The 12957-nt window shown below is 40.2% G+C and overlaps 1 protein-coding gene across 1 annotated transcript in view; it reads right to left on the bottom strand.

Annotated features, from left to right (window-relative positions):
* Positions 1 to 1491: 1491 nt before the first annotated feature.
* Positions 1492 to 12957, bottom strand: part of LOC149119053 (rho GTPase-activating protein 20-like) — a gene marked incomplete at its 3' end in the record, with an annotated part of 30545 nt that continues 19079 nt past the window's right edge. The window contains 4 exon segments of the mRNA XM_089325332.1: positions 1492 to 1558; positions 3700 to 3777; positions 10173 to 10257; positions 11449 to 11490. Of these exon segments, the coding sequence (XP_089181458.1) occupies positions 1492 to 1558; positions 3700 to 3777; positions 10173 to 10257; positions 11449 to 11490 (272 nt within the window).

The raw sequence follows: 12957 nt of genomic DNA, 5'->3' as shown, positions 1-12957 counted from the left end.
AAAAATACACAAATGGGATTACATCAAAGTAAGAAGCTTCTACAAAGGAAACACTCAACAAAGTGAAGAAGCAACCGACAGAATGGAATAAAACACTGGCAAACTATACAACAGATAAAGGATTAAGATCCAGAATCTATAAAGAGCTCAAGAAACTCAACAACAACAAAACAAGCAACCCAGCTACAAAATGCTCAAAGGACTTGAACAGGCATTTTTCAAAAGAGGACATTCACGTGGCCAAGAGACACAAGAAAAATCCTCAGGATCACTAGCTACCAGAGACATGCAAACAAAACCACCATGAGGTTTCACCTTACCTTAATTAAATTGGCTTTCATGCAGAAATCAACAAACAATAAATGTTGGTGAGGACGTAGGAAAAAGGTACCCTAATACACATCTGTGGAAATGTAGATTAATACAGCCATTATGGAACACAGTATGAAGATTCCTCAAAAACAGGAAAATAGACCTATCATGTGACCCAGCCATCCCACACCTGGGAATTTACCAAGGGAAAGGAAATCAGTGCACGAAAGAGTTATCTGTACCCCCATGTTTATTGTCGCTCAATTGCACAATAGCTAGGATATAAAATCAACCCAACTGTCCATCAACCAATGACTGGATAAAGAAAATGTGCTATATACATACTATTCAACCACAAAAAAGAACAACATTCTGTCTTTTGCAAGAAAATGGATGCATCGGAAAACCATTATATTTAGTTAAATAAGCCAGTCCCAAAAAGACAAATATCATATGCTTTCCTTGATCTGTGGTACCAAATAGAGTACAAAAATTTAATGTATATGAGTAAAATTCACATTTTGAGATGTGATTATTGTTTAAAGCCCTTGTCTGTAAATAATAACCTGTTCCTCTACTATTTAGAAGAGTGTTGTTGTTCTTTCTTACTACTGGTAAATTTTTTACTTAGTGGAGGGTTAAGCATATGATTTTAAAGTAAACTGAAAGTATGTTATTATAAAACTTAAAAGAAAGAATAAGAAAGGAAGGAGGAGGGAGAGTGGTATACTTGGACATAGACCTGACAGATTTTGCAAGACTTAAAAATAGAGATTACCTATGAGACTAGAAATGGAAAGGGGAATACAAACCAGTATATGGGCATCAATCAAATGTTTGGAGAGATGAACTTCGACCCCATTTTCATTTCATTACAAAAAAAGAAAAAAAAAAAGGACTATTCCAAGACAGTTGTGCTATCCACATGGAAAAGCAGAGAATAAAACTTCAGTTTCTTTTCCAACTACAACTTAAATTGCTGTATGAAGATATGTTGTCAGGCACCCAGGGTAGAGTATACACTTGGCAATTCCTTTTATAAATGAGTACTGACTACATGAGGTTGTTTTCTCCCTTGTAAAGATATTTAAGCTTAAGAACAAACAATGCATAGTCTGGAAATTAATAGTTACCATTTTGAAGCAATACATTTCATTTTTTATTTTGCTGGACACTTACCGATGAGCGGGTAAGAGGTCTTTCTCTGGTTTGAATAGACCCACAATTGGTAGTCCATTTCTGAGCCCTTAGAGACAAAAAGAACTAAGTATCACAAGTCTTTGTCAGGGCATACTTCAAGGATGTATTTCTTTTGTTTTTTAGAAAACTTTAATAAATATAAATTTTGAAAGCATTTTCCCCCCATAACCACCCTCCCACTCGCAAACCATCCCATCTCCTACTCCCTCTCCCAACCAACTCTTCAGTAAGATTCATTTTTAATTCTCTTTATATACAGAAGATCAACTTAGTATATACTAAGTAAAGATTTCAACACTTTGTACCCACACAGACATACAAAGCATAAAGTACTGTTTGAAGATAAGTCTTACCATTCATTCACATAGTACAACACATTAAAAACACAGATCCTACATGGGCAGCAAGTGCACAGTGACTCCTATTATTGATTTAACAGTTGACACTCTTATTTATGACGTCAGTAATCACCCGAGGCTCTTGTCATGAGCTGCCAAGGCTATGGAAACCTCTTGGGTTCACAAACTCCGGCCTTATTAGACAAGGCCAGAGTCAAAGTGAAAGTTCTCTCCTCCCTTCAGAGAAAGGTGCCTCCTTCTTTGATGGCCTGTTCTTTCCACTGGGATCTCACTCACAGAGATCTTCCATTTAGGTCATTTTTTTGCCACAGTGTCTTGGCTTTCCATGCCTGAGAAACTCTCATGGGCTTTTTAGCCAGATCAAGGATGTATTTCTTTAGCATTTCTACATTTCCAAACAAGAAAATAATTGGGACCAGTGCCAATGCTATTCGAGTTAACAGGACTGACCGAAATAACTTCGGTCCCTTTCTGAGCCTCCAAGACTACACCCCAGATTCATGCCATATGACTTTTGACAAGGATCACAATGCTATTATCCCAAGTGACCTAAGGAATAAAGAATCATATTTATGCCACTTCACTAGTAAAGGTAAGTCTAATCCTGATCATTCCACTCTCAGCTATCTCCAGTCTCTTTGAAGAATGCTGTGTTTTACTGGATTTAGCTGGCTTTCTATCATCTACACAAGAGACCTGGATTAAGTTCTCAGCTCCAGGCATCAGCTCTACTGCTGCTGTAGGCACTTGTCGAGTGAAACCATAGACATAAACTCTTCTGTCTGTCTATGTCTCTCAAATAAAACAAGTTTTTAAAAAAGACATGTATGTGGTGTGCACACACATTCCCCGAAGAGCAAGCTTTCATTCAACTCTTATCTTGCTCTTTAATAATTTATTAGAGGCACCAGATATATCATTCCCTGAATCAGCATCTAAGGCATACAGCTTTTATGCAGGTGTTCTTCATGTCCAAATTTACAAGGAGTGAGATTTTAGCATGGTGGTTTGAAGATGCCTGAGACTCACGCCACAATAGCTGGGTTCCAATCCAAGTTCTAGGTCCTGATTCCAGCTCCCTGCTAATGTGCATTCTGGGAAGCAGCTATGAATTCTCAAGTAACTGGGTTCCTGCCACCCACGTGGGGTACCTGAATCGTACTCCTGCATCCAGACCTTAGCTTCAGACCACCCTTAGGTGCTGTGGGCATCCAGAGATTGAACCAACAGAGGCGAGCACCCTCTCTATGTATTTCTGTGTCTTCCTCTCTCTGTGTCTGTCTTCATCCCTCTTGCTATCTCTGTCCTCTCCGACCCTCAAAAATTAAAAAAAAAATTCAACTAGACATGTCTATTAGGTTTGTGTACACTGAGATGATAGGTGTGGGATTGGAGAAACCAGAATATACAGAAATAGCAATCCAACAGACAAGGTTATTAGGAAGCATGTAAGATATTTTTGTGTGTATATATATATACATTTATATATATACACACAAAAAAAATAAAATACATGACAATAGCAATCTGAAATTATACTCCAATTTCATTAAATTATGGCTTTCAGTTCACATGAAATTTAAAATCGGAACAGAAGAGCAATACCCATACAAAGACAAATACATCTCCAACGTTTTCCATTCCCACATGTGCACATGGTTCTGGGGACAAAATATATTGCTGCCTACAATTGGTCTCTTTGCCCGGAACTGTATTTTACAAATATACACTGTAAGCATGTGTGCATGTATCTGGATCAAAGGGAAAATATATTCATCTCAAAAACCAAAGTTGTTATTTAACTCAAAGTATCTTTCAGATTACTTACACTTAATCCTAGCACTGGTAGTGCCATATGGATAACGTCACTCACTGTGTCTAAATTGGTAACTGTTATAATTCCAGACTGTAAAAGGGAAAAGAAGAAAAAACTGCTGATACAGGAGAATGTTAAAGTATATGGTTACATAATTATGAAACTCTTGGTTTCAGGGTAAAGTCTGAGTAATGACAAAGCAAAATACATATGAAGCACCAAACCTTAATGATAACTGATTTTTATTACTTTACGTAACACAAAGCCAGAAGAAAGAATTTCAATTAATTAACATGTTTCTAATAGAGGAGTTATGATACTAAAAATATAACTGCTTAGGCCCAAACAGAAAGAACCTCAATTCAGAAAGAGCCTAACACCCAAAGACTATTTCCATCATGCAGGGAATAGTTCAACAAGGAGTCAGTCTCTCTCCTTCTCTTGATGAGTTGTGTTTTTATGTTTAGATTGATTTCTTTGCATACCATATATTCAGTCCTCGTCAAATGAGAGTAAGAACTGGCTCTCACAGGCATTCTTGCTCCATAAACCACTATGTAGGGAATACCTTCTCCTAGTCAGATCACCCTTTTTAGATTTTCATTGTCAAAATGTATTGAGACCATGAACCCAGAATTCAAGGCTGAAAATTCTAGACATCTGAGTTCTTTTTTGAGATACCCATAGAATTTTAAAACTGTACATGAACACTTTCACAGAATTTTTTAAGGAAAAAAACTCTTTTGAAGGATTACTCATCTTTTTCCAATTTATCTGGTTTGTAACATAATGGATTTTCATGGTATATGGAAATCATTAAATTCAAAATAAGCAGTACAAGGGTATGGGCCTTCTTTTCTGGTCCTGTTCTCTCTATGAACACATAGATGGAGCTGCTTATAAGCATGTAACTTAAGCTATTCAATAATTAGAAAATATGGAAATGAGTTTCATTTCTTTTCCATATGAGATGTTACTCCATATATAACGGCCAGGGAAATGTGACCAGATCTCTAAGAGTTTCATATGAAAATTATGCAACAAAAGCAGCTATGTGCTCCAAGACATTAAAACAAATGTGCTGAAAATGAAAAAAAAAAATTAAAAAAAGTAGAGGCTGTCCCAGCACAAAAACAGAAGATATTTCAAAATGGGAACTTTAGCTGTGAAAAATATCTGAAAGAACAATGCAGTGGGTGGACTAAAAAGCACAAGTGAGATGGCAAATTGAAGACAATGAATTTGAAAATACATCAATTGGAAACAGTCAGTCTGAAAAAGGAAGAAAGGTATGATTGAAAAAATTAGAGCTTACTGCCCTAGTCCAGGAGAAGATAGTTTTTAAAAAGTGGAAAGAGTGTAGTCTCAGGGAAGAGTTGGGGAGAAAATGCCAGAGGAAACTCTACCAAAATTAGAGGGACATGGTGGACCTCCTGTGGATGGCACGGATGCCCACAACTTGGGACTCCAATAGCCGAGAGCCTGCCCAGCAACCGAGAGCCTACGCACTGGCATTGGAAAGTGAGGTGAGACCAGACAGTACTAGCAGTAGTCCAAGGCACTGGTGATTAAGCTGCAAAGAGAGCCTAGAGAAAACTTGGCTTGCAGCCCCAACGAGGAAAGTGTACTTTCCAAACTAGAAGAGAAAAAAAGTATGGACACAATTTCTCTTTCCCCAATCACTTTACAATGCCATTCTGTAACAAGCCAATAGAGCAGGTGCCATTTTGGACATATGTAACAGCTGTGCCAGCTCGTGTCCATGCCCAGCAACTAGTTGAGTGGAGACCCCTGACTAGTGGGAAGAACTAACAGGGGGATAGGAGCCTGTGACTTTGTGAGGCTTCTCTACTGGGACTGTGAAAAAAACTGAGGGTGTGAGGCAGGATCCACGGTGAGGCTGGGACTTTGGGCACTCACACTGGGAGACTCCACATGCTCAGGGCTTCCTGGTTACCTGGTGAGAGACATCGCTGGAGAATCTAAACTTACACTGAGGACTGCACAGATCCTTTGTGTGCTCCCTGCGACAGAGTGGATGAATATTATAGCCACTGGGGCTAGCGCTAAGGCACTGGTCTCCATTAAGGAGAGGAGCTCAGCTGAGCAGAAAAAATTTCCCTTCTGATAAAAAACAGAGAGAGAGATTTACTGTGCCAAACCTGGGTGTATCACCTCAGACATGCCCTTAACCCTGGAGAACTGAACAGAGCTCCCTGATCACACCCACTACAAGCTAGATATTCACTTAAAGTAGACATTCCACTTATCTACAGAGCCACAGTACACAGATAAAATCCACTAGACCAAAAAAAAAAAAAAAAAGAAGAAGAAGAAGAAGAAAAGGAAGAAACCAACAAGTATCTCCACACATGCCAAACAACAAACCCACCAATTCAAGAAACAAGAATAAGGAACACGACATGACACCCTGAAAAGAGTAAAACCCTTCAACAGTAGATTGTGAATACATTGAGGCAGAAGAAATGTAGGAAATGGAAGTTTAAAAATTGATCGTAAGATTACACAGAAGTTATCGGACATAAATGCACAAACTACTGAAATCTGTACAGGACATGAAATAAAATTTCCTCCATGAAATTGAGACCTTAAAGAGAAATCAAAATGAAATGAAGAATATAATAAAATGAATTAAAAATGCAGTGGGGAGCCTTAACAACATAATCAGTGAAGAAGAAAGAATATGGGCCGGCACCACGGCTCAATAGGATAATCCTCCACCTAGCGGCGCCAGCACACCAGGTTCTAGTCCTGGTCGGGGCACCGGATTCTGTCCCGGTTGCCCCTCTTCCAGGCCAGCTCTCTGCTGTGGCCTGGGAGTGCAGTAGAGGATGGCCCAAGTTCTTGGGCCCTGCACCCCAAGGGAGACCAGGAGAAGCACCTGGCTCCAGCCTTCGGATCGGCGCGGTGCGCTGGCTGCAGCGTGCCGGCCGCAACGGCCATTGGAGGGTGAACCAATGGCAAAGGAAGACCTTTCTCTCTGTCTGTCTCACTGCCCACTCTGCCTGTAGAAAAAAAAAAAAAAAAAAAGAAGAAAGAATATAAGACTTAGGAGACAAAGCACAGGAAAGAATACAGTCAAACCAAACACAAGAAGAGGAAATTAGAAACCTAAAAAACACTGTTGGAAATCTACAAGATACTATAAAGTGACCCAACATACAGGTTCTAGAAGTTCCTGAAGGCATGGAAAGAGAGAAAAGATTAGAAGGCCTTTTGAATGAAATAGTAACGGAAAACTTTCCTAATTTGGAGAAAGAAAGGGACATCCAAGTAAGGAAGCACATGAAACTCCTAATAGACATAACCAGAAAATATCCTCATCATGCCACATTGTAATCAAACTCACCACAGTAAAACAGAAGGAGAAGATTCTAAAATGTGCATGTGAGAAATGTCATGGTACTTTTAGAGGATCTCCAGTTAGACTCACAGCAGACATCTCATCAGAAACCCTACAAGCTAGGAGAGAATGGCCAGATATACTCCAAGGCTTAAAAGAAAAAAAATGTCATCCAACAATATCATACCTGCAAAGATCTCATTTATGAACGAAGGTGAAATAAAGACCTTCCATAACAAACAGAAATTCAAAGAATTTATCACCACCCGTCCAGCCCCACAAAAGATGCTTAAGGATTTGTTGCACACAGAAACATGGTCATCACTACAAAAGAAGGTAAAGGAAGAAAATCCCTCAGTAAAAGTTCAAAGGAAATTCAACGTAAAAAACAGGAATATTTTTGGGAAAATGGCAGGGAAAAGTAGTTACTTATTAATAGTCATCTTCAATCTAAATGCCTTCAAATCCCCCGTTAAAAGACACAGACTGGCTGAATGGATTAACAAACAAAACCCATCTATTTGCTGCCTACAGGAAGGAAAAAATGTTTGCAGTCACTGTGAAATTTCCCCAAATTTGACAAAAATAAAAAGTTACAAATTAGCGGCTGGTGCTGTGGCATAGCGGGTAAGGTCGCTGCCTGTATGCCGGCATCCCATATGGGTGCCAGTTCAAGTCCTGGCTGCTCCACTTCCCATCCAGCTCTCTGCTGTGGCCTGGGAAAGCAGTAGAAGATGGCCCAAAGTCCTTGGGCCCCTGTACCCACGTGGGAGACCCGGAGGAAGCTCCTGGCTCCTGGCTTCGGATTGCAGTGCCTCCAGGCGTTGCGGCCATCTGGGGAGTGAACCAGTGGATGGAAGACCTCTCTCTCTCTCCGCGCCTCTCCTTCTCCCTCTGTGTAATTTGACTTTCAAGTAAATAAATAAATCTTTTTTAAAAAGTTACAAATTAAAGGAACTCAGAAAATATCAAACAAAATAGATTCAAAGAAAGCCATGTTTTGGCACATTGTGGTCATATTACTGTAAGTCAGAGAAGGAGCACAGATCCTGAAAGCAGGGACACAAAAATAGGCAAATAAGACAGTCACCATGGATCACTCAAGCTATCAGAAAGCATCGTGACCAGAACACAGTGGAATATCTGCAAGGCGTAGAGAGAGAAATATTAGCTAGGATATTCTTTCCAGGTTCAGCAAAAGTGCCTTTCAAGAGTGAAGCTGAGGGGCTGGCGCTGTGGTGCAGTGGGTGAATGCCCTGGCCTGAAGTACTGGCATCCCATATGGGCGCTGGTTCAAGACTTGGCTGCTCCAAGTCCAGTCCAGCTCTCCTCTGTGGCCTGGGAAAGCAGTGGGATGGCCCAAGTCCCTAGGCCCCTGCACCTGTGTGGGAGACCTGGAAAAAGTTCCTGGCTCCTGGCTTCGGATCCGTGCAGCTCTGGCCATTGCAGCCAATTGGGGGGTGAACCATCGGATGTAAGACCTCTCTCTCTCTCTCTCTCTCTGCATTTCCTCTCTCTGTGTAAGTCTGATTTTCAAATAAATAAAATAAATAAATCTTTTTTTTTTTAAAGTGAAGCTGAAATCTACACATTTTTGGATGAAAGCAAATTAGAAAATTGGTTGGCACCAGAACTTTACTACAGGAAATGGCAAGTTTCCGTAAGATAAAATCAAGAGAAAATTAGAGAAAACTCAGATTTTCAAGTGTGAATGAATAGCATTAGGTATGATTATTTTATGAAAACCATACATAAATGAAATTGATTTTGAAAAATTCCAGGATGAGCAACCATTTGCCATAACTAAAACCAAAGCAGCTTGAGACAAGGGTGCTCCTCCCTACAGGAGAACTCCACTTCAACTTCTTCAAGCAATTCCTCTGGTTATGGAAAACAGCTCATAAAAGATGCCTGGCTCTGATTAGCTGCTGGGAAATGGCTGTGCTGGACTAGGCTTTTTCCACTGCGAATACCATGTTTTGTGATCTGAAGCTGCTGTAAAGAAAAAAGTCAAATAGCGTATCAGTGTTATCATGGTCACCGTTATGAAGATCTGCGCTAGTGTGTCATGATTTTAGAAATCAAATGTGATCCAACTGAAGATATTCTTCCCTACAACATACAAAAATGAGGAAGACACACACCGATCTCTCCAAAGGTTCACCCCTCCAAGTTTAATTCAATCCTGACAGACTTTGGTGTGGGACGTAACCAGCTCAATGCAACACCTAACTCAGAGAGTGGATTCTGTTCCACAAAGGGAGCATTACTAGAGCAAACAATCAATTGGAACATGAAATGAACAACAGGTGGCAATAGTATTTATACCAATGTTCCATTTCCAGGTGAGGACTGTATGGTGTTTATCTAAACTATATCTTGATCTTGGGAATACACAGGTATTCGAAGATAAAGGCATGCAGCATATGTAACTGCCTTCAGAAAGAAGCATATCCAGACACACATCAAGAGACAGACAGAGAAAATAAATTATGGAACAAAAATAGGACAAGATGTCATCAAATCAGCACATTTGGATGTGATAGTCCTATCACTCTTTCACACATTTCAGGGTTTTAAAATTCCTTCCAAATAAATAAAAATATTTTAACATGAAATAAATATTGAAAAACTGGGAACAAACAAAAACACTGTTTGAAAGTAGTGACAAATGAACAGAAATATTTAATTCCCAGAATACTGGCTTGGGAAAAACACTTTATGAAAATGTGAAACTCTGTGGATATTTAACACGAAATAGTCTTTCTAAGCATAAGCACTGAGTTATCGTGGATTCCCAATGCTTCATATAACCTAACATTTACTTTTTTATGTACACAAAAAAATTGCATGTGTAGGTGAAGATATATTTCTCCATGTTCCCTTCGGAATACTCTCACTCTCCCATCTCTCTCTGTCACTCCAATCTCACTCTCTCCTCCCTCTTCTTCTCATCCCCTCCTCTCTCCTCTCCTCTGTTCCATTATATTGTTCCTCTTCCCATACTTCTTGATCTCTATCTGTTTCTCTACCTAAAACCTCTATCCCCATTGTCTCTACCTCTCTTTCAGTCAAAGTCAGGAAATTGGAATTTAAAATGTTGAGTCCAAAACACACTTACATAAGGAACGTTGCTAACGGTATCTGACTCTATCTGTAGAACTGTCGTCTGCTTTTGATCTTTCTCTTTCGACTCAGTTATACACCTAATCAAAATCATTAAGAAACAAAAATTAATGAATTAGCTAATGTTTCTCTTCAAATCAATTCATGTGGCAAAATGTTCTATATATTTCTCATCATTGATATGTACCTATATATACACATATACACACACACACACACACACACGAAACTCTTGTTTGAGGTAGCTAATACATATACTGATACAGAGACATACATATGCATTTCTGTGCACAGATATCTATAGCATACTTACAGGATATAAATATTTATATTCATCTATAAATAACTTTTATATTATTTAGATTTAGATTTGTAGAACTTCTCAGCAAGGTCAAAAGATGAGGAGTGGCATCGCTGTGGCATACGAGGTAACATCACCGCCTGTGGCACCGGCAGCCCATATGGGCACCGGTTCCAGGCCCGGCTGCTCCTCTTCCAATCCAGCTCCTGGCTATGGCCTGCGAAAGCAGTAGAAGATGGCCCAAGGCCTGGGCCCCTGTAGCTCCACAGCAGACCAGGAAAAAGCTCCTGGCTCCTAGCTTCAGATCAGCCCAGCTCTAGCCATTGCGGCCACTTGGGGAGTGAACCAGTGGATGGAAGAGCTTACCCTCCACCTTTCCTTCTTTCTGTAACTCTACCTCTCAAACAGATAAATAAATAAATCTTTAAAAAGCCAAAACAAGAACAACAACAAAACCAGATGAGTAGGAAAATAATTCTGGGAAAGACGGCATGGCCTGGAAAATAACAGGGAGTGTCTTGATGTGTGGTTTGGGCAGCAGATCCACCCCTCAACGTTTTCCTATCTGGACCGCCTTCATGGCTTCAAGTGTAGGAAGCAACAGGTGCTTTCAGACTCACTCAGTAGAGCACTGAGTAGATCCACTCAGCTACTGAGTAGCTCAGTACTAGCTACATTTATAGACATTTAATACATATTGGGAATATTGTTAGCTCTGATCCATAGGCTGTATGGAGGGAAAGATGAAAGATACATCTTGAACTTCTTCAACAGTGAATAGAACATTCATGTGAATGAGGGAACATGACTTACAGCACATGTAGAGAAACCAAGGATTGCAAGATCATCTAAGAGTATTTTCAAGTGGGAAGAGCATTTTTAAGTGGGAATCATGTAGGGGCACTGCTTGCAGAGATTTATGCCTCCTATCACAAACGAAAGATTCAAAATCTGTATGCTAGAGAAATACCTGTCCAGCAGACGTTCCCATTTTTCCATAAATGTCTTCGAACTGCAAGCAGAGAAGTCAGAGAAAATAGTAAGCTACATAAAAGACTAATTCCATCTGATTAAGACTACCATTGCAGACAAACACACCAGCAGGCAAGTGTGGGTGACGGGGACTCAGGCGTAAGTAGTGCCCTCTCACACAAGGGCTCTGGGTGGAGTCTGCTCTTGTACAGCAACATTACAGCGATGGGAAAGAGTTCTTCAAGGGAAGGAGAAGCTGACTTGAAATGAAACCCTGGATTGCAACTATGGGATGCTAGCTCAGTGATCACAGGAGTCACTGAACTGACAGGAGTCTCAGTATCCACCATCGAAAGTGGAGGTCATTAAACCTCAGAGTGCTCCTGTAGCTTGAAGTGCTATTCAAATGGAAAAAGCATTATGATCAGATTATGTCACACTGAAGAGACTGGGCATGTGAATGGAATGCTCTGGGCTCACTTTAGGGGGGAAATCCATACCACTGTACTTCACAGAGGCTGCAGAATTGTCAGATGTCAAATAAATACCTAGAAAATTATTTTAGTGCTATGATGTGCTGAAGGATGTCAAAGCACCTAGTGTTTGGTGACTAATGTTTTATATCCTTCCTGCTACATCATTAATGTATTTGAAATCCAAAGTGAAAAAGATCTGCAGTCGCAAACATACATGGGCTTATAATTTACTAGCATTCAAAACAGCTGGGGAGTGATTGACTACATGGAAAATAAAACTGACCATTTATATGACTGGGTCCTGTGCCGGCAGCACCTGTAATACCTTGCTCATGAATATTTTCATTATCCCGAGAGTAAACCCTAATCTCTAGTAAGCAGCCACACGCTATTCTCCACCACCCCCAGATCCTACACCATGTCATAACTATCCATTCATCAGGTCATGAACATGTAATTTGTTGCTAACTTCTGGCTCTAATGAACAACACTGCTAGGAACATTTGTGCCCAAAAGTCAGAGTTAGGAACAAACAGAGTGTATGTATGTTTACACTTTTCTTGGACCTATATTCCACAGTGGAATTGCTCAGTCCTGCTCAGTCGTCCTACATTGAACTCACGGAAGCAACAGGTTTTTCTGCAGGGGCTGCCACATTTCCTATTTCTACCAGCGAGAGCTCACCCACGCGGCATTTCTATGCCTTCTCAGGACATGCTTCCACAGCAAAGTGGACATTTCCTTGGCTTTCCACCTTCATATGGACTTGAACACCACGGGTTACTTATGCCAATTTGCATAAGAGTGATAACAGCCAACAGCAAATGTACTCGGTGCTGGGCATTGTTGTAAATGTGTTGTATGTGTTTACATAGCTTCACAGCCAATATAGCCTATGTCCACCTCGTGCCCACGCTTCTCCCTCATTCAAAAAACTGTCTAGTGGAACTCCTCATCAAAGGCACCACAAATAGGCAGCTTCCTATCACCTGCAAGATTAAGAAGACATTAAGCAATAGAATCTGAGAACC

The sequence above is a fragment of the Oryctolagus cuniculus genome, unplaced genomic scaffold (genome assembly GCF_051225735.1).
Source record: "Oryctolagus cuniculus isolate XC-2025 breed Fujian yellow rabbit unplaced genomic scaffold, ASM5122573v1 ptg000099l, whole genome shotgun sequence".
Taxonomy (NCBI): domain Eukaryota; kingdom Metazoa; phylum Chordata; class Mammalia; order Lagomorpha; family Leporidae; genus Oryctolagus; species Oryctolagus cuniculus.
The sequence above is the reverse complement of the archived record's forward strand: the minus strand, read 5'-3'. Positions and strand labels throughout refer to the sequence as shown.